General features: G+C 42.1%; 1 protein-coding gene across 2 annotated transcripts in view; it reads left to right on the top strand.

The window, feature by feature from the left end:
* The window catches only part of LOC126176819 (solute carrier family 22 member 7-like), a 147,420-nt gene that overhangs the window by 36,711 nt on the left and 84,433 nt on the right, over positions 1 to 26,276 (top strand). For both annotated transcript variants that reach the window (XM_049924002.1, XM_049924001.1), the window contains exon 4: positions 10,110 to 10,267. In XM_049924002.1, coding sequence (XP_049779959.1) covers positions 10,110 to 10,267 — 158 coding nt within the window. The remainder of the gene's footprint in view (positions 1 to 10,109; positions 10,268 to 26,276) is intronic.

The raw sequence follows: 26,276 nt of genomic DNA, 5'->3' as shown, positions 1-26,276 counted from the left end.
ATGCTGTACTCCAGACGTACATCCTCAGAAATTTCTTCCTCAAATTACGGCCGGTATTTGATATTAGTAGACTTCTCTTGGCCAGAAATGCCTTTTTCGCCATAGCGAGTCTGCTTTTGATGTCCTCCTTGCTCCGTCCGTCATTGGTTATTTTACTGCCTAGGTAGCAGAATTCCTTAACTTCATTGACATCGTGACCATCAATCCTGATGTTAAGTTTCTCGCTGTTCTCATTTCTACTACTTCTCATTACCTTCGTCTTTCTCCGATTTACTCTCAAACCATACTGTGTACTCATTAGACTGTTCATTCCGTTCAGCAGATCATTTAATTCTTCTTCGCTTTCACTCAGGATAACAATGTCATCAGCGAATCGTATCATTGATATCCTTTCACCTTGTATTTTAATTCCACTCCTGAACCTTTCTTTTAATTCCATCATTGCTTCCCCGATGTACAGATTGAAGAGTACGGGGAAAAGGCTACAGCCTTGTCTTACACCCTTCTTAATACGAGCACTTCGTTCTTGATCGTACACTCTTATTATTCCCTCTTTTGTACATATTGTATATGACCCGTCTCTCCCTATAGCTTACCCCCACTTTTTTCAGAATCTCGAACAGCTTGCACCATTTTATATTGTCGAACGCTTTTTCCAGGTCGACAAATCCTATGAAAGTCTCTTGATTTTTCTTTAGCCTTGCTTCCATTATTAGCCGTAACGTCAGAATTGCCTCTCTCGTCCCTTTACTTTTCCTAAAGCCAAACTGATCGTCACCTAGCGCATTCTCAATTTTTTTTTCCATTCTTGTGTATATTATTCTTCTGTATATTATTCTTGTAAGCAGCTTCGATGCATGAGCTGTTAAGCTGATTGTGCGATAACTCTAACACTTGTCAGCTCTTGCCGTCTTCGGAATTGTGTGGATGATGATTTTCCGAAAGTCAGATGGTATATCGCCAGACTCATATATTCTACACACTAATGTGAATAGTCGTTTTGTTGACACTTCCCCCAATGATTTTAGAAATTTTGATGGAATGTTATCTATCCCTTCTGCCTTATTTGACCGTAAGTCCTCCAAAGCTCTTTTAAATACCGATTCTAATACTGGATCCCCTATCTCTTCTAAATCGACTCATGTTTCTTCTTCTATCACATTAGACAAATCTTCACCCTCATAGAGGCTTTCAATGTATTCTTTCCACCTATCTGCTCTCTCCTCTGCATTTAACAGTGGAATTCCCGTTGTACTCTTAATGTTACCACCGTTGCTTCTAATGTCACCAGAGGTTGTTTTGACTTTCCTGTATGCTGAGTCTGTCCTTCCGACAATCATATCTTTTTCGATGTCTTCACATTTTTCCTGCAGCCATTTCGTCTTAGCTTCCCTGCACTTCCTATTTATTTCATTCCTCAGCGACTTGTATTTCTGTGTTCCTGATTTTCCCGGAACATGTTTGTACTTCCTCCTTTCATCAATCAACTGAAGTATTTCTTCTGTTATCCATGGTTTCTTCGCAGCTACCTTCTTTGTACCTATATTTTCCTTTCCAACTTCTGTGATGGCCCTTTTTAGAGATGTCCATTCCTCTTCAACTGTACTGCCTACTGCGCTATTCCTTACTGCTGTATACATGGCGTTAGAGAACATCAAACGTATCTCGTCATTCCTTAGTACTTCCGTATCCCACTTCTTTGCGTATTGATTCTTCCTGACTAATGTCTTGAACTTCAGCCTACTCTTCATCACTACTATATTGTGATCTGAGTCTATATCTGCTCCTGGGTACGCCTTACAATCCAGTATCTGATTTCGGAATCTCTGTCTGACCATGATGTAATCTAATTGAAATCTTCCCGTATCTCCCGGCCTTTTCCAAGTATACTTCCTCCTCTTGTGATTCTTGAACAGGGTATTCGCTATTACTAGCTGAAACTTGTTACAGAACTCAATTAGTCTTTCTCCTCTTTCATTCTTGTCCCAAGCCCATATTCTCCTGTAACCTTTTCTTCTACTCCTTCCCCTACAACTGCATTCCAGTCGCCCATGACTATTAGATTTTCGTCCCCCTTTACAAACTGCATTACCCTTTCAATATCTTCATACACTTTCTCTATCTGTTCTTCTTCAGCTTGCGACGTCGGCATGTATACCTGAACTATCGTTGTCGGTGTTGGTCTGCTGTCGATTCTGATTAGAACAACCCGGTCACTGAACTGTTCACAGTAACACACCCTCTGCCCTACCTTCCTATTCATAACGAATCCTACATCTGTTATACCATTTTCTGCTGCTGTTGATATTACCCGATACTCATCTGACCAAAAATCCTTGTCTTCCTTCCACTTCACTTCACTGACCCCTACTATATCTAGATTGAGCCTTTTTGCATTTCCCTTTTCAGATTTTCTAGTTTCCCTACCACGTTCAAGCTTCTGACATTCCACGCCCCGACTCGTAGAACATTATCCTTTCGTTGATTATTCAATCTTTTTCTCATGGTTACCTCCCCCTTGGCAGTCCCCTCCCGGAGATCCGAATGGGGGCTATTCTGGAATCTTTTGCCAATGGAGAGATCATCATGACACTTCTTCAATTACAGGCCACATGTCCTGTGGATACACGTTACGTGTCTTTAATGCAGTGGTTTCCATTGCCTTCTGCATCCTCATGTCGTTGATCATTGCTGATTCTTCCGCCTTTAGGGGCAATTTCCCACCCCTAGACAAAAGAGTGCCCTGAACCTCTATCCGCTCCTCCGCCCTCTTTGACAAGACCGTTGGCAGAATGAAGCTGACATCTTATGCCGTAAGTCTTCGTCCGCCAATGCTGATTACTTATCAAAATTTGAGCAGTGGCGTTTGATTATGAATCAAAGACGCTACCCCTAGACCACGGGTCCCTATTACACTACTGGCCATTAAAATTGCTACACCACGAAGATGACGTGCTACAGACGCGAAATGTAACCGACAGGAAGAAGATGCTGTGATATGCAAATAATTAGCTTTTCAGAGTATTCAACAAGGTTGTCATGAGGAAAGTTTCCAACCAATTTCTAATACACAAACAGCAATTGACCGGCGTTGCCTGGTGAAACGTTGCTGTGATGCCTCGTGTAAGGAGGAGAAATGCGTGTCAAAACGTTTCCGACTTTGATAAATGTCGGATTGTAGCCTATCGCGATTGCGGTTTATCGTATTGCGACATTGCTGATCGCGTTTGTCAAGATCCAATGACTGTTAGCAGAATATGGAATCGGTGGGTTCAGGAGGGTAATACGGAACGCTGTGCTGGATCCTAACGGCCTCGTATCACTAGCAGTCGAGATGACAGGCATTTTATCCGCGTGGCTGAAACGGATCCCTGAGTCAACAGATGGGGACCTTTGCAAGACAACAATCAACTGCACGAACAGTTCGGCGACGTTTGCAGCAGCATGGACTATCAACTTGGAGACCATGGCTGCGGTTACGCTTGATGCTGCATCACAGGCAGGAGCGCCTGCGATGGTGTACTCATCGACGAACGTGGGTGCACGAAGGGCAAAACGTCATTTTTTCGGATGAATCCTAGTTCTGTTTACAGCATCATGATGGTCGCATCCGTGTTTAGCGACATCGCGGTGAACGCACATTGGAAGCGTGTATTCGGCATCGCCATACTGGCGTATCACCCGGCGAGATGGTATGGGTTGCCATTGGTTACACGTCTCGGTCACCTCTTGTTCGCATTGACGGCACTTTGAATAGTGGACGTTATATTTCAGTTTTGTTACGACCCGTGTCTCTTTCCTTCATTCGATCCCTGCGAAACCCTACATTTCAGCAGGATAATGCACGACCGCATATTGCAGGTCCTGTACGGGCCGTTCATGGATACAGAAAATGTACGACTGCTGCCCTGGCCAGCACATTCTCTAGATCTCTCACCAACTGAAAACGTCTGGTCAATGGTGGCCGAGCAACTGGCTCGTCACAATACGCCAGTCACTTCTCTTGATGAACTGTGGTATCGTGTTGAAGCTGCATGGGCAGCTGTACACGTACACACCATCCAAGATCTGTTTGACTCAATGCCCAGGCGTATCAAGGCCGTTATTATGGCCAGAGTTGGTTGTTCTGGGTAATGATTTCGCAAGATCTATGCACCAAAATTGCGTGAAAATGTAATCACACGTCAGTTCTAGTATAATATATTTGTCCAATGAATACTCGTTTATCATCTTCATTTCTTCTTGGTGTAGCAATTTTAATTGCCAGTAGTGTAATATTTCAAAGCCCAGTTTACGGACAGTCCATCATAGCCATTGGCCTGAACTGCCTTCTTTAAGAAATCCAACTCCTATCCCAGGCTATTGTCGTTGTTGATATCGGAGGCACGAGAAGACAAATTTTTCAGCACTTCTTGCTTCTGGGTTGGGTGATGGTGGGAAGTGGCATCTAAATACCTATTATTTGTGTTAGTAGCTTTTCTGTTTGCTCTGTATCCTAGAGTATTGTTAGGTACACGAACAGATCTAGTGACAGGTGGCCGACGTCGCTCTCAACCTACAAGATAAAGTTGATAAAGGAGTGAAACTTAGTTACGAAACTGAAGAATTCTCCAAGGTCTTCTTTGGAGTGAGGTGTATAATGAACGTGTCATCTGCGAAGTGGAGCAAACAGGAAGACTTTAAAGGAGCATTACTTAATGCCTGTTGATCGAAATATTTCATGAAATTGTCAACTGCTACCGGCGATAAGTGTGAGCTCAAAGGAACACCGTCAGATAGTTCGTAAAATTTTCCTCTATTTTTAAAATAGCTCAATCGAATGCTAAATTTAATCATTTCATAAACATGTGGTACAACTTTCGAGCTTATGGTATCCATTATATCTAATTCTGGAGTGTTAGTAAGTAAAGATTTCACATCGAAGCTTACAAGAATAATACTTGCTGATATCTTCACTATTCGTACAACTTGTAAAAAAATTTTAGAAATATTTTTTTTCTGTTAGAGGTGTTAGTTTTCCAAAATGGTTCAAATGGCTCTGAGCACTATGGGACTTAACATCTGTGGTCATCAGTCCCCTAGAACTTAGAACTACTTAAACCAAAGTAACCTAAGGACATCACACACATCAATGCCCGAGGCAGGATTCGAACCTGCGACCGGAGCGATCACGCGGTTCCAGACTGAAGCGCCGAGACCGCACGGCCACACCGGCCGGCGTTAGTTTTCCTTATAAATGACTTGCTAAAAAGTAAGTTGGCTAGTTGGTCTTATTCACTATTAGTGTCAAAGGACACGATTCGTCATCTATCATGGATAGGCCTTACATAGTTTGTCCATAGAGAGGGCTTTTGAACAAAATATTAATTATGCTAATAGGAATGACGAGGAACCGTCTTCTCATTCAGTTTAGCTACCGTTTGTTTCATGTGTCACTGACCGCATGAACAGAATTATATGGAAGAATGATATACACACCCCTTTCTTCAGGAAGAACGAAGTAGAAGACCATTTACAACACAAAACGGTTGCAACTGATTACTTCCACACTGCTGGCGTCTACGAAATGGCGTGTGGCTACTTCAAAGTGTATACAGATGAAACAGAAAGGACTGAAGAACGTATTAAGGGAAACGAAAATCACACGAGGCGGAAAATATGTGTGAAATCTGCTGTGGCGGAACATCACGAGAACTGTGCCCTTCACATGGATTTCAATAACGTGGCTAAATAAACATTTATAAACGAAAATTCAGAGAAGCAATTCAAGATTCTAAGGACAATGTAACCTCAATAGAGAGGAAGGCTATAGTCTTTGGCTTTGTGATTCCCCGAGATCAAGGAAGTGAATACGTGGTCGTTGTATGTGAGGAATGTAATCATCGTCCAGGAAGCCACCTCCGTGGACAATAATATTGTTGATTAACAATTAACATTCTGCCTCGTTTACCCTTCGCGTTTCGCTTCTGTCCGCTGAGGGTGATTCACCAATAGCAAAAGAAAAAATTCTTAGCAGTAACCCTTCTAAAGCATAATTGCTGGAAAGATCCTTCCCTAAAATATGACAGTGGCCCAACAATGCTAGCCATAAGAATTTCAGCAAATAAATCCAATTCTTTCGCATTAGCGTGGGAAACTTCACTTACTGTGCAAAGAAGAAGGCCTACCAATGGTAGCCACTACAATTTCACCCAGTAATCCCAATGCTCAAGCTTAAATACGGGGAAGCCCCGCTCTATAACAGGACGCGACGCTGGTCTTTGACAGTGTTCAGACGACCACGGATACCACAACATCCTAAAGAAGACCCCAAAGGAAGGGTCGAATCGTCGATTATATGGAAGTAGTACGACACGGTCCAAGAATCCTGAAGATTTTACCATCACTAAAGTCACTGCAGCCAGTAATTCATCAATGACCTTAGCCGGCCGAGGTGGCCGAGCGGTTCTAGGCGCTTAGTCCAGTACGGCGTGACTGCTGAGGTCGCAGGTTCGAAACTGCCTCGGCATGGATGTGTGTGATGTCCTTAGGTTAGTTAGGTGTAAGTACTTCTAAGTTCTGGGGGACTGATGACCTCAGATGTTAAGTCCCATAGTGCTCAGAGCCATTTGACCCAATTTGAGCCATCAATGACCTTATATATAAGTCCGAAATGTTTTTCAAGTAACCTGCAGTCAGTTACTTAGTTTTGTTTTAGCTATTGCTCTATTGATGACAGACAAATGACAAACCCTCCAAAGAAAATAAATGAAGGGCAGAATGATTCCTACCAGGTGTTACTCGTCGCGGTTTCCGTCTGATGTCCTTCAAGCTCAGGTATCCCGTTATTAATTTAGATATATAGCGGACAACTAGAACAGCGCAGTCAGTATCATGTTTTCATATCTTTATTTCATAGTACCCTAACTAATTCTCACATTTATATAACAATATAAACGCAGGACTCTAAGCAATATGAAATTCTTGGTTGCTCATATCAATTCAGTGTCTTTTAGGAAGCACTGAAAATTTCTCAGTGATTCGTCGATAGTTATTTTCGGGTCGAAAATGATATCATTTGGAGTTATTTTAAATGAGTGTAATGTGTGTAACATATTTCCTGAGTAGGTACCGTACCTGCAGTGCCAGTTTTGAGGAAAAACAGAGTACCCATCAACAATTGCTAGACTCTCTTCACTTTATTCAAAACGATTTCCACTACATGGTTGTAGAAATATGGGAGTAGGCGAAAGTCACGTCCCGTGGGTAGAGTGGAAGTTGCCAAGAATACGGAATTCTAATGTTTCTGCTTTCTCACTGTCAAAATACGTTGACTGATTTTTTTTTCCTTTCTGTCCTATTCTTACGCCGTGAATTTCGGATTCACCTGCCCTAGAAGACTCACGTTGTATTTGACAGTCATTTTTGTGTTTTGCTGAAGATCTGTGGAAATATTTATTCATCACAGAAAATATTGGCCATAATTCCACAATTTTAAACCCCCCTTGTCATATTCTTCAGACGACTTTGCTAGCGTAATGTTAGAATCATCAGTACCTTCGGCAGTTATTACCTGCTGAATGGGGAGTAGGAGTGGGTATAGTTTATTGTCAGATAACGACATTTCCACAAGGCTACATTTACTCTTCCGTGTCTTAAATACTTGTAGTCCAATATTTGGTCACCAGACCTTTGTCTAACAATGGAGTAGTCACGCTGCGATCTGATCATGTCTGTCAAACATTTTCAAATACAGCCTTTTCTTACAGTAAGGGAGTGTCTGTATTTAACAGTTGCCGTATAGTGTTATGCTATGTTCCTTCGGACAGGCATGCATGTCAGAAGAAACGGACACTGCCGACGGTGGTTGGCGCCTTAAATTATGAAATGCATTGGTAAGTTGAGAATACGATTGTGCAATGGTTATGTGATTTACTAGTAACATATGATAAGTTGTGCCAGACTGAGACTAGACCCGGGATTTCCCGCTTTGCGCGAACTGTCTCCTTAACCACCCCGGCCAGCTTGGCACACCTCCAGTACCGATCCAAACTTTCATTTGTCCTAGTATCTGCGTCCCATAGAGCTCGCATTCAAATGGTGTGATTCCCTTGCAGGGAGAGACTTTGTTTTCCTAGTCAGATTGACTTGCACTGGCATGAAATACAGTTGGGCAGTATTTTGCAATACGATTCGTACATGCATGTCCGAAGGAATATTGCGTCGAACTGTACACACACAGTAAAATGTAGACAATGCCTTACAGTATTTCATACCAAATCAAGGCAGTATGACGAGCAAAACAATATTCATCCCTGTGCTGGAATCATACGAGTTTTTATGCGAACACTATGGGACGTAGACACTAGGAAATATGGAAATTCGGGTGGGGCCTGGAAGCGTGATCGGATGGCCGAGGTGGGTAATGCGACCACCTGCGTAAAGCGGTCCGGTACAAACTTTCATATGTTATTAGTGAACCGTATAGCCCTTGTACAGTCGTATTCGCAGTTTGTGAATGCATTTCATAAGACCCTTTTTTCTTATGATTTTTAAGAAAGCGGACCAGCTGAGATACCGCGTAACACGAAAGCTTAGCGATAAAACTGTATATCACAAGATGTTTGTATGTTTATATATATTTAATCACTTCATCAACCGGCTCATTTTTTCTCCCAGCTGTACTAATAACTCATGGCCAGGGGTTGTGAACTTGTACAATTTGAGTTGAGACTGGCATCATTCAACACCTGAGAATAACTACATCAGTATGTTGTCAGAAGTAGATTACTTTCTCATTCGCTTTTCTATTTGTAACAATATCTGCACTTGTTATACACCATTCGTTGCTGCTGTTATTATTGCCGTATCTGCCCTTTAGTCATACCAGTGAGGTTGAGCCAGTTTGCATGGCAGGTCACGTAACGAACCGACTACTCATATTGGTGGTGGAGGATACTGATAAGAATTTTTTTCATTTGAGAAACCTTGTTAAGTAGGTATTTGTGCATCCTGCAACGTGAAATTTCAGTTCGTTACAAGGAAACACCCATTTCCTTTATGTCAGTCTCCTCTTTATGGCAAGGAGATACTGTTGAGCAAGGTAACTTTGAATGCGTGATTGAGAAAGAGATTACACATTTCCACATTAAAAAATAAACAGCTTAAAATTTTACAAAACGAAATAACGTATGTGTGCCATTACGTACAGAAAAATCTTAATGTTGTTGATGTGGGCAGTTCTAAATTTCTACCTTCGAACTGCGTTCCTTTAGCTCAAGACATATTCCAGACCAAACGGCATTGGTAGAGAATGAAACTGTAATGTGAAAATAGGTGACTGGTAACATGAGTTCAAATTTTAGTCTTAAGCTAGAGACACTTTTCTTTCTGTATTTTTGCATGCTGTAGTCAGTGAGAATAAACGGTTACCTGCAGGTATCTCAACCTACCGATGATTCACCATATTACTATTTCCTATTAAACGATAAGTTTTATTGAATACAACGTTTGACGATCACCAGACACTGCGTCACAGAAGAAGCCGTCATCAGCTATCAACAATGACGATCATCTTTCTTGCTAGAAACTTCTTCGCAGAAAACTCATTTTACATGAGTAGGAGACCAACACACTAGACGATACAGTAATGATAAATTTACGAGACAGAGCTCTGAACCTTGAAAAGGTATACAAAAACTATCAGAAAACAATAATTTTATTTTATCAGCCAATGAAATTATTATTCCACACATATAGTGAAAAGGATTACAAATGATTTAAGTAAAAAAAAATTAATAATAAGGTATCGTGGTTTCATGGTGCTGTAATTAGTACGTATCATCATATCAAATGTCATGGTCAATGAATTGATAAGAAATTTTTTTATCAAGATGATCAGAGCGGGTTCGAGAACATTTTTCCACAGAACTGATTCATCATTTGATACCCTTCCCCCTCCTCCATTCCCCTCGGGCACTTCCACTAATCACTAACAGCGATATCCTCTGCATACAAATCATTCACTTCGGCACCGCCTTCAGCTAGGAGCCGCAAGCTGTTGCTTGTTTCGTTTTTGCTTTATGCCGACCCTGTTCTCTCTTTTCTCCAAATCTCTTTTTCTGTTTCAGATTTGGACGAAGGATACAGTACCTGGTAGGCCTGAGTGCCACGTCGTTGTCCCAGATACTGCTCCCCTTATCAGCTTCTGTGTTTCCGCTCTACATTGTACTTTCCGCAGTCTCTGAGGGTGCACACTTGCCTATGGCGGAAGCAATCATGGCGACCGGTGAGTTAAGCTGGAGTCGTAATAGAAAAACAGAAATATATCCTACACATCTGTTTCAGTTTAGCAGCTCTTATGTTCCATTCTCATTCACTATGCTCAGTTCGCCTGTAGCAAGACTTTGGTTCGTTTGTGCTCACTTGGAGAAGACTGTCACGCTAAAATAATTGGGGAAGTGCCAGGAGAGGTGAGTCGCTTGTTGCAGCAAGGAGCAGAGCGTGGTAATAAAAGTTCTACCATGGCCACGAGTTGGCCACGGTACGGTATAGGTGACCTACTTTCTGTATTTATTGTGAGACGAGTCGGTCGGGAAGTGATTGATGAATACCAGCAGCACCTCGTTGACAATGCCATGTGGGTTGAACTGTGTGATGTCAACGTTGCTGTACTTCAGTCGCCGCGCGGGATTAGCCGAGCGGTCTTGGGTGCTGCAACCATGGACTGTGCGGCTGGTCCCGGCGGAGGTTCGAGTCATCCCTCGGGCATGGGTGTGTGTGTGTGTTTTGCCCTTAGGATAATTTAGGTTAAGTAGTGTGTAAGCTTAGGGACTGATGGCCTTATCAGTTAAGTCCCATGAGATTTCACACACATGTGAACATTTTTTGTACTTCAGTCGATATGAGAACAAATACATCTTCTTTGCCGGGCGACAACGTGCAGTTAACCATCTCTAGGCTCAAAAATGAGTGCTGCCGTTGTTTGTTTTGTTTCTAATGGGACTATTGTTAAAGTGGTTTACAGATGTGGTAGGGATGGGCAGTTATGATTAAGAACCGATTAACTGGCCTTTCCGCTTATTTAAACAAACCTAAGCATCACATCGATCAACTGCATCATTCTCCGTCCGAACAGGCCTTGGAAGACCCAACGGCACTGACCGGCCGCCGTGTCATCCTCAGCCCACAGGCGTCACTGGATGAGGATTTGGAGGGGCATGTGGTCAGCACACCGCTCTTCCGGCCGTAGGTCAGTTTACGACACCAGAGCCGCTCCTTCTCAATCAAGTATCTCCTCAGTTTGCCTCACAAGGGCTGAGTGCACCACGCATGCCAACAGCGCTCGGCAGACCGGATGATCAACCATCCAAGTGGTAGCCCAGCCTGACACCGCTTAATTTCGGTGATCTGACGGGAACCGTTGTTACCACTGTGGCAAGGCCGTTGGGTAGTTGTATCACAGTAATCGATTATTCCATTAATTGTTGTTTCAAGACTTTGTTTTTAGATGTATAAAATATTCTCTCTTCCTGGAGGCACTGCCTTATCGTAGCACCGACTATGAGTGCAGCAGAGTTTGAGTGTTCTGGAGAAGCTGAGATCGGTAACGTAGCTACTGGCAGGTCTGAGCTAGCTAGACAGGTCTCAGCAGAGCCAGACAAAGTGTGCCTCACAACGATCCATCTTCCTTTACTTTCCTCTCCCTTCCTATTCCTTATCACCTCCTGATTTCCCTTCCACCGCATACTTCAGCGGCGTAGGCGGCGGGCAACGCCGATAGACAAAGGCTAACGGCTTCTCTATCGATGGGGCAGGGCAGGGCTAGAGCTAGTCCGAAACACGTTCGAGGAAGCATTAGGATAAATGACTCGATGATTAGTGTTGAGGGGTATACTGAAGTCGAACAGATATATCCACTGAAAAGTAACACTCTAGTAAAGTTTTAGGCAGACTTGATATGTGAGTGTCAAGGCAGTGAATTCTGTCCCTTGCTAGGAAGGTTGAGGGCGAGCGACTGGCACCTTTAAACTGATTCTTTCGGCTAGGTTATGACAACACCAACAGAAGCTCCCCTTGCCCTCCAGGTTTGGGGCTTGCCGTTGACCTAAAACCCTAAACCAGAAAAGTTTAATCAAGTTAATCAGTCTCGGATACCAGATAGATTAATGGAATACAAACGTAGCAAAGAAGAAGAATATCTACTTGGTATGTCCAAAGCCCCAACCGTACAGGGTCCTCATGGGTAGTAGCACAAGAGAATGCATTGTAAGATAGACGTAGCGGCATTACAGAAAATCAGATGTGTAGGCAAACAGATATGCGAAGCAGGAACACTACAATTTTTATGGAGGAGGATCTAAAATACAAATTGTGATGGATTTTGCATAAGTAAGTACATGGTAAATCTAGTGAAGCAGTTAAAAACTGTGAGCAAGCGTTTGTCCTACAGTTAATCAGAAAAGCTATGACGCAAACTTCACAAACGTTAATGCCCCTACTGAAGGCACATGACGAAAAAATATATGAAGGGATAGATCGTGTTTACGAATAAATCCTTGAAGGAGACACATACGTTCTTATAGGTGATTTTAACGGCAAAGTAGACAATGAAAATATCTGTTCTCGGACCGCAGGAAAGTACAGCTTGCACGGAGAAACCAATGATAACGGTTTCAGGATGGTAATATTTGCCGCTAAAATGAACATGGTTATCAGCTCTACAACATTCCCAACAGGAAATTCATCTAGAAACATGGTGCTGAACGGATGGAAAAACCGCCAGTCAGACAGATCAATTAATGACAGACATGCAGCAGAGGAAAATAGTGATATATGGTCCAGCACGTCATGGTGGGACTGACCATTTCATGATTCGGAAAAGTTCAGGTTGGGTGCGAAAACAGAAAATGGAAACCCAGGGACTGACGTGCCAAAACGAAAAAGTGAGGAAAAACGCAAAGATTTTGCGTTAAAAATAAATAACCAATTCGATGTACCAAAAAATTCAGAAAATGAAGAATACGTGGAGAAGGAATGTCACGCTGTGAAGGCATACGCGTAAATAACGCACTGTGCAGAAAGAAGAAACAGCAATAAAGTAGATGGTTTAATGAGGAATGTGAAGATTTAGTTAAGAGAAGGAAGAAAGCACGTGGGTTATGGCTATAGGATACACATAATGAAACACTGACGCAGAACGACCACAAGAGTACTGAAAAATGAAGAGAGAATATACCTAAGAGAAATTCTCGATTCTTTAGAAGTGAATAGCCGAAATCTGGACAGTAGGAGATTCTTTGAACATGTAAAAACGGCAGGAAAATGGTTCAAAGCAAGAAGTCAGTACATCAGTGACAAAAATGGAAAATGATCGTGGATGCTGAATCAGTCTTAGAGCGATGGAGAGAATATTGCAGTGAGCAACTTTACTGCCCTAAACGAGAGCTATGTTTCAGTGAAAACCAAAAAGAAACAAATTACACAAATTGATATAACGGTGGAGGTTCAAAAAAATGGTTCAAATGGCTCTGAGCACTATGGGACTTAACATCTGAGGTCATCAGTCCCCTAGAACTTAGAAATACTTAAGCCTAACTAACCTAAGGGCATCACACACATCCATGCCCGAGGCAGGACTCGAACCTGCGACCGTAGCGGTCGTGCGGTTCCAGACTGTAGCGCCTAGAACCGCTCGGCCACTTCGGCCGGGTCACGGTGGAGAACATAGTGAAAGCCATATGGAAGTTGAAGAGCAATAAAGCGCCATGAGTTGACATGGTTCACGCCGAAGTGTTGAAATATAGAAGACGTGTGCTACAGACCGAGCTGTGCACACACATTCAGGTCATCTGGAAGACTGAGGCGCTACCCGACAGCTGTAAGACAGCAGTACTTTGTCCATTATACAAGAGATGATCAAGATGGATTGCTCTAGCCACTGATGAATCAGTTTATTTAACTTGGCGTATAAGGTACTTTGCCATAACTATGAACATGGCAAACCTAGTAAAAGGAGTTAAAACCAGCTGAAGCAATAGAATCTTCTCAACAAGCCCCGTCACTTCCAAGTGATGCGGTTTGTTGAGAAAATTTCATTCGTACATAACTACCACTTTTTAGTTTTAGCAAAAATGTATTCCTATTTAGCATTTATTAGTAAAGATAATTAACGTCGTTCTTTTTAGCACAAATACAGTAGGAAATGTACTTACAAGCACCAACATTTTTTGGGTTTGTGCCTCTCCTTCCGATCAGCAGCTATAGTAACAATTACGACAGAAACAACAAGGTCTGGTGAAAGCATGTCATAGAGACTTTCCCTTCCAAACACGCTTGTTGCAGCAGTTATTCATGAAATGAAACACCCAACACCAGACTCCGCCACGCTACTTAATTTCCGCTCCATTTTCAACGACCTGTTTGTGCAGTTTTGATCTATTGCTCGCCCGCCGTTTGTCGGTCTAGGAATGGACTTTCAAAGGATACCGTTTCACGGAGAATGTTTTGCAAGAGCACTTGGTGGTGTGCCGCTTCACAAAAAATCTGTAAAAAAGCCAAAAGTGTAACAAATGCTTGCAGGAGTAGCAACATGTTTACAAAATTCGATCATTGTGGCGGCAATGTCTTAATTCGCCTGAAAAGTGTAAGCATCCCCAGCCAACGCCTACGGTTTTGTGGACTTCCTGTCATGCAGTAGGGTAAAGTAACTAGTTCTGGATCTACCTAAGTATCAACTCATATTTCTCGAATGGAAGTAAAGGGGAATAATAAGCTTTGTGTACAACGTATTAATTAGTTGATCTACCGTAAGCAAGGAAAATATAAATTTATATTGACGGGGGCTGAGTACAGGTTTTTCTTAAAAAAACTTTGCATTGGTCCATAATTAACCTAAACTAAACATAACTCTGTCAGAACAGGCCTTGGAAGGCCCAACGGTACCGACCGGCTGCCGTGTCGTCCTCTCAGCCCAGGGGCGTCAGTGGATGTGGATACGGAGGGGCACGTGGTCAGCACACCGCTCTCCCAGCCGTTGTCAGCTTTCGTGACCGCAGCCGCGACTTCTCAGTCAAAGTAGCTCCTTAGTTTGCCTCACAAGGGCTGAGTGCACCCCGCTTGCCAGCAGCGCTCGGCAGATCGGATGGTCACCCATCCAAGTGCTAGCCCAGACCGACGGCGCTTAACTTCGGTGATCTGACGGGAACCAGTGTCATCACTGCGGCAAGGTCGTTGGCAATAGTCCATAGTTAGACCTGTTATTGAAAATGGTTCCCTTTCTTTAGGCTAGTAAAAAATGTCATAAGACGTAAGTCAGTGTATGGCGTATATGGCTAAAATATTCTCTGGAGAAACTGTCCGGTGTGATCCATAGCTGGTGCTCGGCACTAATTGAGGATAAAAACTACGGATATGAATGAAAATGAAACTCGATAGACAAAGGATGCAGAAAAGCAAATTACAATGTGCAAACAATATTATAGATGCAATAGTGCTCAATCTTATGAAGTTGCCTTTTGTAAGTTAGACGTACACCTTTTTGCAGTTTTCACATGTGAAGTATTTTGATCAAACATTGTTTGCTAAATGCTGACATGTTTGGTGAGACCACACTTTGCACTTATTGCACAGGATCCAGCTTCCCCCATTGCAGTCATCTCTGTATGTCCCACCACATATTTCACAGGCAGTGTGATCGTCTTCGTCGCTCTCTGAACTTTCAGATGACGTTTCATGTCTCCTCTTCGAGATATTCCTTCTATTTTCTTATTCTTTTTCCTTTTCTTCAAAATCCTTTAGGAACTCAAGTGACGCCACATATCTTGTATTGGTGACTCTTCTAGAGGGCCTTGTCAAGTCCTCCTCTGGTGTCGTCATTTCTCTCAATACCTGAACCACTGGCGACACAGCCGTTTTTCCTCTTTAGTTGGATGAACATCCGGGTTGTGGATGTCTTCTCGGACAGTACTTGCAGATGTACTGCGATTATCTTCCACCAACGCACGACTCCTGAACATAAGGCACCAATGGCCAGATACCACTGCCTCTAAATCCACTCTTTATGTTTCCAAGAGTAACTGCTTTTTGCCACGCTGGAGTTAGCACCTTGCGGAAGCCTTATCTGCTAATGTACATCTTCTTGTCTCTCCTCATTTGATTAGTGCGTTCTTCCGAGAAGCATTTCTTCACAGCCCCAAAAACTCCAACATTCAGTTGCTGGAATATGTGAGTAGTGTGAGGAGGAAACATTAGGAAATGAATGTTGTTTTATCTATCCAGAAGCAGAGTTTCTCAGGATAGACTCGAAGCATGACCATCTAGAAGCAGAAATATTGGTTGTTTGAGAGGTACTTTCACAGTGAATTTCGCGAACGATCTGTAAAATTTTTGGAATCTATATATCCATTTGGCGAAGTGGCAAAAATTATATCTTCCGGAGCTCCGTTCAAGAGGTCTTCGATTAACCTGCATCCTACGTAAATGACTACTGTGGTAGAACTACAGTTCCTGTAGCATACATAACGACCATAAGCGTTATGTTTTCACTTCTTCCGCCACTTTGTCTTATAACCACTGTTCTGCAACCTTTTGGAGCAAGTTTTTCCACTTTTATTGACCATCGTTAACCCAGTTTCGTAAACGTTGAAGATGTCGCAACCTGTAACACGGAGTTCCTGAATTATACCCATCAGCTTTTCTAAGATCTCCTCATTAGTATTTTCTGTTTCCGTGCAGGAGCGGATGGCGGAAAGATTTTCTGATTACCGAAGTGTTAAATTGTACCATCGTTTGGAGGGCAAGTCATTTTTGAAAATGTTGACCGCTCCCTTAGCATCTGCTTCTCCTGAAATTTTGAACAAACTACGCCACAACTTTTCCAACCCTAAAATAATTTCGTAAATTTGTTGCTCAACTTCTTCCCTGAGGAGAGATTTTGGTCCAGGTCTCTTCCATCCTAATCGAACAGCTCCATTCACTCTCTTCCGAATAGTATTGAATGGGACTTCCTATGTCCTCTCAACCTGTCTTATCGATAGCCTTCTCTCCTTTACAGCGCTAACTGCCCTCTCCAAATCTTCTTTAGTATAATTTTTCTGCATCTGCAAGTAAAAAACGCATGACTCAGAATGAAATTAATACGTTATTATTATTATTATACAAGTCCAGTAGTTTAGTTTTAAAAGATCTCTGACGTCTGCAACTGTTAACTTAGTTTGAGGATTTAAAAAGAGTAAATCTTTTGAATATAATTATTGTAAATAATAATGGTTTCAAACATTATGTTAATAATTAGAACATCTTCCCACAAGTTATTCAAAACATTTCACGACATTTTATACACTCTGAACGCGCAATTTATACGTAGGAAGAGAATTACACTGAAATGCGTTTATATTTTGCGCGCTCTACAGCCAACGAATTGTACTCCCGCATTGTTGTCGACAACATTCCCGAAAAAACAATTGGATACATCAGTACATGTTATGAATTGTTTTCTCGGAGCATGAAGATAAACTAGTGTCGTCACAGAGACCATCTGAATTAACATAGCTCTCCATTAATTTGAGATGAGACTCGTTACCACTGTCTAGGAAAGGTACGAAACCCGACCATGACTAGCTAAGTGTCGTTTGGAGGAAGGATGTCGATATTTTAGGAAATACGCGGACCGCCACTGGCGGATCACTCGCTATTAGCTTGCAGGTTATTTTACACTGCAGGAAAAAATGCAACACCCTCAAGGAAAAGGCCATTTTATGACGGGTAGTTCATTACTGTGTGACTATATGGTAACAAATTCAGAGCAAATGAAACCTACGTTAAATGGTGTCCAAAGAGTCACATTAATACACATTGTGATCCTCTCCCCCCCCCCCCCCCCTCCACGGCCCCTGGAAACTTCAGCCGGCAATTCTCCATGAAAACTATCGCGAGGGTCCCGGTACGTATTAAGTGACAGATTGTCCGAAGGTATCTTGCTCCTTTTGTTGCAATTCGGCAATGGTTCTCGCAGGCTCTGAAGAAGAGTAAATTCTCGCTTCACCATATCCAATACATGTTCACTTGGCGAGAGATTCGGTGATCTTTCTGACTAGAGCAGTAGTACATCTCGAAGGGCATGTTGCGTCGTAGCAGCCCAAAGAGGTGTCCATTGCGCTGCCGAAAAATCACTACACCTGACTATTGAAGTATTAGCAGTAGTGTGGGATTTACAGTCTTTTCAGTGTAGCAGGCACTGGGTGAAACACCTAATGTGACTGAGAGTTATAACTGACCAACGTCCATAGCATGAAACCGGGTGGGACCTGTTTACCCTGGACGAATGCATTCTGGAAGATAGCTCTCCAGATCTAGCCATGTACGTCCATCACTTACGTGCAGACAAAACCTATTCTCATCATGAAGACAACAGAGTGGCTTTGCACTGACCAGTCGACTCTTTCGCAACAACAGACTAACCATGCTTGGCGATGTCGTGGCGTCTGTGGTTGCCCGGTTAGAGACACCATTATCTTAGTCTTGCTGCAAGAGACAGTTCCAAATGGTCCTTTATGGCACGCCATGTGCATCATGTTCCCGGATTTCTGCCCTTGAAGATGTTCCGTCGGTCACTGCTGCCCTCACAGTGAGTCGATGTCTAATCTCAGCACAGTTACTGTCCGCCGTCCAGAACCTGGTCTGTGGGTGCGGGAATGTTCCATAGACTACTGTTGACATCAGCGTCACGCCACCGATACATTATGTCCAACATGTGCCGCAGCCCGTCGACATGTCCAGCCAGCTTTCTGCAGACCAACAATGCGACTCTGTTCAAATGGTTGACGTTGTTCAACAAGAGTTCGTACTCGTCGTCGGGGTGCGGTTCTACCTTAGAATGAGTGTTGTACACGTTGCTCTCCTCTAATCTCAGTATAGTTATTGTCTGCAGAGCTAAAACGGCGCACAGACTGGTCTCCAGAGATCGTCCGTTTGCCGATGACCGTGACAAATAAATCGCTAACATTACAACACGTCACTATCCACATGTTGTATCCTGATGCCACTGAACCGACTTCTTGCAGGTGTTCCATTTTTCTCTGGCAGTGTCTATGTTCTCCTTGTCATCCCAGATATTTCCAGTCGGCATTCGGTGTTAGAAAATCTTTCAAAATTTGTATATTTTTCATCTGACATTTGATACTACGCTTGAGAACAATTTTCAAACTTTTCCGTTACTAATTATAACACAAATAAAATATTTACAATACTTAAAAACTATATTTCATACTAAACTGAAAAAAACACTTATTAATTTTACATATTTTAAGAAAATGTGTTGACTCAGTTTCGGCTGCCCATTGAAGTCGTGGATAGGCGAAGTTGTTTTCAGTTCCGCTTGAAATTTGCCATAATATTTCACTGACTGCATTTGTAGATTCAGATAATTATATATCAGTTCTCAGTAGTGATTTTTTACTTGAGGTGGTGTATTTGTCATTCGTGTGGTGCGTTGTTAGCTGCCCTCGTATCACATCAGCGCAAACACATTGTAGCATATGGATTTGCGCAGATGTGAGATCTGCGCAAACCAGGAACTGAAGTTCGAGGTTTAAGCAAAACTGCTCAAATCTGTGGACAGATCTCCTCTGTTTCATTTCAGGAGTGAGGATCTGAGCCAGCCACAGTGCACAGGTTTCTGTACCGCTTTACTGCAATAATGGCCTGTACATGTTCCTGTGTTTTGACACACTCACATGAGAGCTTTGCCTGTGTTATTCGGCGATTTTCTCTGATAAGTCCAGCAACCCAGTTCCGACGAGTCTTTTCGGTTGTCATAGGCGTCGTCCATTCAGAGCTCTCTCACACACGTTGACGATAGCGTCACCGATTCCTTCACTTTGATCACGAACAACACATAGTCTCACATTACTAATGTCTTTACAATCATCACCCTACACGGCTTCCATTCTACTATGAATTTCAATTGGAGGTATGTTTCTGCGGTTAGGAACTCGATTACAGCACGCTGTTTCTCATTTTCCTTCATAGTTACATTACAGACCGCCATGTCACTTGCTACAATTAGGCAGATGGTTGTATCTAGCTTCAGCGAGTCGGCGGAGTAATAAGCATGAGATGTAAATTTTCAGTCAATATTGAAAACCGAAAAAAAATTTTGTGGGCGTTGCTTTTCAGCACGCCCTCGTATTTAAATGTCACACATGTCTTCGGGAAGTTCAAGAACTGTAGAGATTGAAATAAGAAAGCGGATGCCTATAATACATAACAGAGAAGATAAGAAAAATTATCCCATGGCAAACAGGAAAACTGAAGTAAAAGAAACGCTCGAGGACTTAACCAAAATTAAACTGGCAGAAAGAAAGTCTCAACGCCAATAAACAATTAAAGCAGAGTAATGAAATTTCGGGAATACATTTGCCTAGCTAACATACGAGGGTCACTCCAAAAGAAATGCACACTGTTTTTGTAAAAATACAGTTTTCATTCTGCATGTGTGAAAGTTTTACAGTGTATACATACATCCTTCCCACTTGTTTTCAAACTTAGTTCAACCTGTTCCCGTGAGTGGCGCCGTCACAGCATGTCTTCAATATGGCTGCTACACTTGACATTAACGAATTGGTGACTGCTGACAGACGCATCACAGTGAACGAATTGTCACGCTACGTTGGGATAGGGGAAGGAAGTGTTTGCAGAATACTGAAAGTGTTGGCGTTAAAAAAGATTTGTTCCAGGTGGGTTCCCAGAATGTTGACAGTGGCTCACAAAGGAACGAAAAAACGGTATGCAGCCAACTTTTGGAACAGTACGAGATTGGCTGGGATGAATTTCTTGCAAGAATTGTGACAGATGATGAAACGTGGCTCCATCATTTTTCACCAGAGACGAAGAGGCAATCAATGGAGTGGCATCATGCAAATTCACCCAATAAAAAAAACTTCAAGACCACACCTTCTGCTGGAAAAGTTATGGCTACAGTGTTTTTCGATTCTGAAGGACTTGTAACGGAACTGAAATGATGGTGGGCTGACAGTAATTTGGAGCCCGCGCGTCGGAAACGGGCGCGCTTGTGTGAGACTGCCAGGGAGTGCACCCTGATGCCATCTATTGGCGAAACTGGGAATTAGCGCTGCCTGTCAGACAATGCGCTAAGCTCTCAGAGTCAAATGTATTCTTTTTCTTGGTAATTATAAGTTATTACTGTATAATTTAATGTTGTAAAGCGCTAGTAGTAAATTATTATGACTGGTATGGACTCCAGGGTAGTAAATATAAATATTCTTAAATACTAAATGATTTCGGTAAAAAGGTGGTAGGGGAACGCCCCCACTCTTGGTGATACGAGCGTAGCTAGGGGTAGCTGGAGACACAGGGACTGAACAAGGAATGGCCTGGGGAGTGTTGACGTGATCGGACGTGCGTAACTGTGCTCACGCAAAAGTGATTGTGCAACAGCGAAGAGGCGAATATCGTCGCCGTTTTTGGAGTAAAACGCGACGAATGGTTGTTGAAGCCGCCTTTATGCCACTGGGGCTGATTGTAAGAGTTCCTGTGCCCAGATTTTATGGCGGACGTGCAGTAGCTTATACGAGTGCTACAGCTCGTAGTTCCAGCCGCCATTAAGGGCATGAGGCGTGAAGAGCTGCGTTAGCCACATGCATCTCACCACCAGCACCGACACGTCTACCCAAGGCAAGACTGCTTGCAATTGTTAAGTCGAACTTTGTATACATGTAAAAGGAGAATACCAGTTTTCTTTTATGCAAGTGCAGAGGACAGAATATAGTAATGAGTAAAATTACGACGCATGTTGTTCATTGTAAAATGTAGTAACCTGAAACATAGTATAGTGAAATCAGACTGAGGCCACCATCGCCTCTTTCATTTACAATTCTTTTGGTTGTAGAATACTTTAGTGTATCAGAATGTTGAAAAGAGCAATGGTCACACCAGAATGAGTCGCCTATTTACAGTTACTTAAATTTTTCTGAGCAACCTTTCAAGTAAAGTCACTTAACTAATTCTGTATCAATGGTCCAAAGAGTAATATCCAAAATCATTAAATAAGTTGAAGGATAGAATTTTGTTAACCGAAGTTGCATAAACTGTCTTGGTAGTAATTACCAAGCCAACTCACAGAAATTGATAGAGTATTTGCTTTGTAGAATCATCTAGAATGATCAGAAATAGTAATATTCAGAATTAAGTTTAAATTCAACTCAAGCCATTTCACTTTGAAACGAGCCCAAAAATTGATTTATTCTTTTGCTCCTTCAGAGCTGGCGACCGTAGTTATAAGTATTTTCAGGAGGATTCGGTAAGTCTGCTGCTCTCGTCGTGCTGATAGGATTATCCACTGCTGCTAGCAGTGGTGATTGGATACATAAGCTCACTACCAAGTTAAGTGGGTCAGGTAGGCAGTGTTACCATGTGAACTGTAGGGCACTGTAGGCCGTGGATCGAACCCGTTCAATCATCACAGCTCTTAGGGAAATAGTCCGGTTAGGAGTGTACTAATCATTAGGTAAATACTGGCGAGTAACGGTCAAAAATGTATACGCAAGTGAATTTAGCAAGGTCCACGTAGCACCTAGTTAATGTGGTGCAATGGCGAGGGTAGGAGTGGAGTAAAAGTGAGCTGAGCTTGTGGCAGCTGTGCTGGATTCAAATATTAACTACGTGAACTCACTACTGCCTCTTACCATTGGGACTGAGCTAGTTACAGTTAAAATACGTAGCAGTAAGCGCAAAGGCGTGACAGCTACAAGTCCGTATTGGTTTTATACATACGGAATTGGGAAGTGGGTCATTCCGTCAGTGGAGGGGGTTAAAACAACCGAGTCAGTGGAGAACATACCCCATTTACTGATGGAAAGATTCAGCGGTTCGGTCGCATGTGGCGACTGTGACAGGACTAACCAAGTTTGTAGAATAATGGCTGCAATAAAAGTGTTTTATATAGACTTGTAGTTTCAAGAAAATTTAAAATTTAAAATTCTGTTGTAGACAAATATACCACAATTGGTAAGTTCAAGGCGACAACCTGCAAAGCAGCAAAAGAAAGTCCAATAGTAGGAGTTAAACAAGTAATACTTGGTTTAATAAACATTTCCATTAGGCACGAAATACAGCAGCATAAGATGGAGTCGAATAGTAACAAGCAAGACGAAAACATTACAAGGTCAGACCCAGAATTAGGGACCATAGATACTGTTGTAGGGCTGGAAAATCTTATAGATGAATCCACACTCATAAGACAGGAGGAACGGGAAGTGAAACCAAAGGTAGTGAAAAGTGAACCCAATGTATCTGTGGATGCAAGTCACAAGGGAGAGGATATGGAATTAACAAGTTTGTTAAATAGGATGATGGCGCAAATTCAAGAAGGGAATGCTAGTTTGAAAGCAGAAATGGCTAGTCATATATCCCAATTGGATGAAAACCTATCTGGTAAAATAAAAGCCAATTTAGATATTTTGAATACGCAAAGCCAACGTATCACAGAGGTAAACAAATCAGTAAATAGCATTAGGGCTGAAATAACAAATGTTCAGAGAAAAGTCACAGAAATAGAGAAAAGATTTGATACCGAAATTCACAGAATAGAGAAATCAGTGGAACCTTTGGTTAGTGAAAAATTAGAACCGATAATTGAAAGTAAATTACAGGTGATAGTACCAGTTCTAAAGAAAGAGATTGTTAAAGAAACGGCAGCTGATATTGAAACACTGCGCAATACCATGTTGAGTTTTGATGCATGTGTGCAGGAGCAGGAAAATACACTGTGTAATGAGATAAAATTATTAAGTCAGCAAGTTCAGAATCAGACGTTTCTTAACTGTAGTGGTATCCCATTGGTAATGCAAAAATCGGAAATACTGAGTAGGGAGGAAAAATACGACCCTCAAAAGAAACAAGGTGGATGGCATCCAATGGATTTTATAAAAAATTGTGAACGTGTCTTACCAACAGACATGTCGGATAAAGAAAAAATTAATTTAGTAATAGACGCTTTAGCAGGTCATGCTAAACGTTGGGGATTGAATTTGGATATCGACAATTTGAAGTTTACAGACTTCAAAGAAAAGTTCCTTGAGGAATTCTGGAGCACACAACAGAGAGATAGGTTGTGGAGAGAATTCGTTGTCGCCAGAATGCCAGAACATGGGCGTGGGCTCATGAAAGAATACTGTGAAGGATGGTTCAAGCGTTTGGAGTATCTTAAAGATCGTAGATCAGAATCGGAGATAGTGTGGGAGTTGTGGAAAAAGCTACCTGACGATTCAAAGCGTTATGTAGGAGGCACTCATCGAACATTCGATGAATTTTTAGAAAAAATCGAGAATGAAGATAGGTGGCGTGAAACTAGAGATTTTCGAGGTTTCAGAAATCAGAATGGAATAGTAAAAGGTGGTAGGAATGAACCGCAAATTAACATGATGAGAGGAAGAGGTCAAGAAGGTAACTCTCAGCGAGGGAGAGGACACTATCAGGGAAACAGGATGCATTATCAAAATCAGGAAAACTAAATACCGCGCAGGTCAAGGGCCTAACGCGCGCGGAAAGAAAGAAATGGCCCAAATATAGGGAAGATCGGAGTAGGCAGTACTATAGTAGGATAGTGCGTCGTTCGCCTGAAGAGCAGTTACATAAACGAAACTTTGCGAAGTATAATGCAGGGATACAAACAGAGGAGAGAGAGCAGGGAGGAATTATTAAGGGAAATGAAGTAGGAAAAGAATATCGGTCGGATGTGAAGGCTCACGTGAATGAAATAAGTACAATTCGAGGTCAAAGTGACGAATTGATGAAGGAAGAGTCAGAGAAGGCGTTGTTTGTCGGTAGGGATGGCAACTGTGCAGAGAGGCAGGGGCAAGGGAGGAGTGATGTGACTTATGGTAAAAGGTTCGTACGAATAGTCGACGAATCGCATCGAGAAGTAATTAAAGAGGAAAGGGTGGATAAGAAAAAGGGGCATAGTGCAGAGACGCATGCCGATTCAGAAATTGCCTCGTATGCAGAATATATACATCAGCTCAAAAGCCAGCCAGCATAATTAGAAAGATCTTCCACTCAAGTGATTAATTTGGACCCGAATATGACAGTGTTAGAGAGCCATACCGATTATGATGTGTACCTAGTGACAGCAAGAGTACATGACTGTGATGAAGATTCTTTTAAAGAAATTAGAGAAAGTGTATCTAACCAAGAGAAAGAGTGTTGTGATCCCTGTAGTACTGAAGTAAATGAGTTGAGTGAGACTGGAATTCCATTAGTAGGGGAAAATAATGAAAGTAAGAGTGGCGAATGCACTATCCAACAAAGGGAAAGTATTGAAATGGATTATAATTTGCGAGAATTATTTGAATCCGAAGAAGGTCATATTTCTAAGGAGGAGGAATTATCGTCAGAATCATCAGAAAGCATCCAGGGAGAAAAAGAAATAGAGGAAGTTTCCGATTCCGCAACCGAGAGTTCAGGCATGACAGATTCGAATGAGAACGCGATGGCATTAAAGAGCCTAGACGAAGGACTATTGGAAAAAGTGGTGAAAGAATTTAGGATGAAAAGGAGAAAGAAACCTCCGGATGGAATGGTCAGTATAAAAACCGGAAAAATAATATGGCAAGACTTGGCGGTGGAAAAGGATTTATTATGGGAAGATAAAGAAAGTATGAAAGAGGACAATAGGATGCAAACAATCCTACCTATTAATGTATGTGGGTACGATTTATATGTATTGTTGGATACGGGTGCTCAAATAAGTGCTATTTCGCACGCATTTTTTGAGATGATCAAAGAGCAACGAGGAGTAGTCATGATGCCTGTAACAGGAGTTAAAGTGATAGGGGCGACAGGGAAATGTAGTAAACCTGTTAAACATCAAGTGATGGTGGAATTTAAGATAAAAAACAAGCTATTTTCTAATGCATTTTTAGTAGTTCCAGAGCTCAGTGCCGAGATCATTTTAGGCATTGACTGGTTAATAAAACAAAAAGTAATTATAGATTGTGACACAGGGATAATAGTTTGTAAAGTTGATAGTGCGGTATTAGAAATACCATTTGAATCATCTAGAGTAATGGAAGAGAACCAGCTGAGATGGGTAGAATTTAGAGATGATCATGATTCAGGAATAGGTCAAAAATTCGATTGGTTTCTGGTGAGGCAGATAGTTGAAGATGGAAATAAGGAGACACTCCTTCGAAATGTAGTGGATAAAACGGAAGGACTATCTGATGCCCAAAGGGAGGATCTATGGCAAATTCTGAAAGAAAATCAGGAGGTATTTTCGG

This window comes from Schistocerca cancellata, chromosome 3 (assembly GCF_023864275.1).
Source record: "Schistocerca cancellata isolate TAMUIC-IGC-003103 chromosome 3, iqSchCanc2.1, whole genome shotgun sequence".
In the NCBI taxonomy this organism is placed as follows: domain Eukaryota; kingdom Metazoa; phylum Arthropoda; class Insecta; order Orthoptera; family Acrididae; genus Schistocerca; species Schistocerca cancellata.
This window is presented reverse-complemented; position numbering and strand designations above follow the sequence as displayed.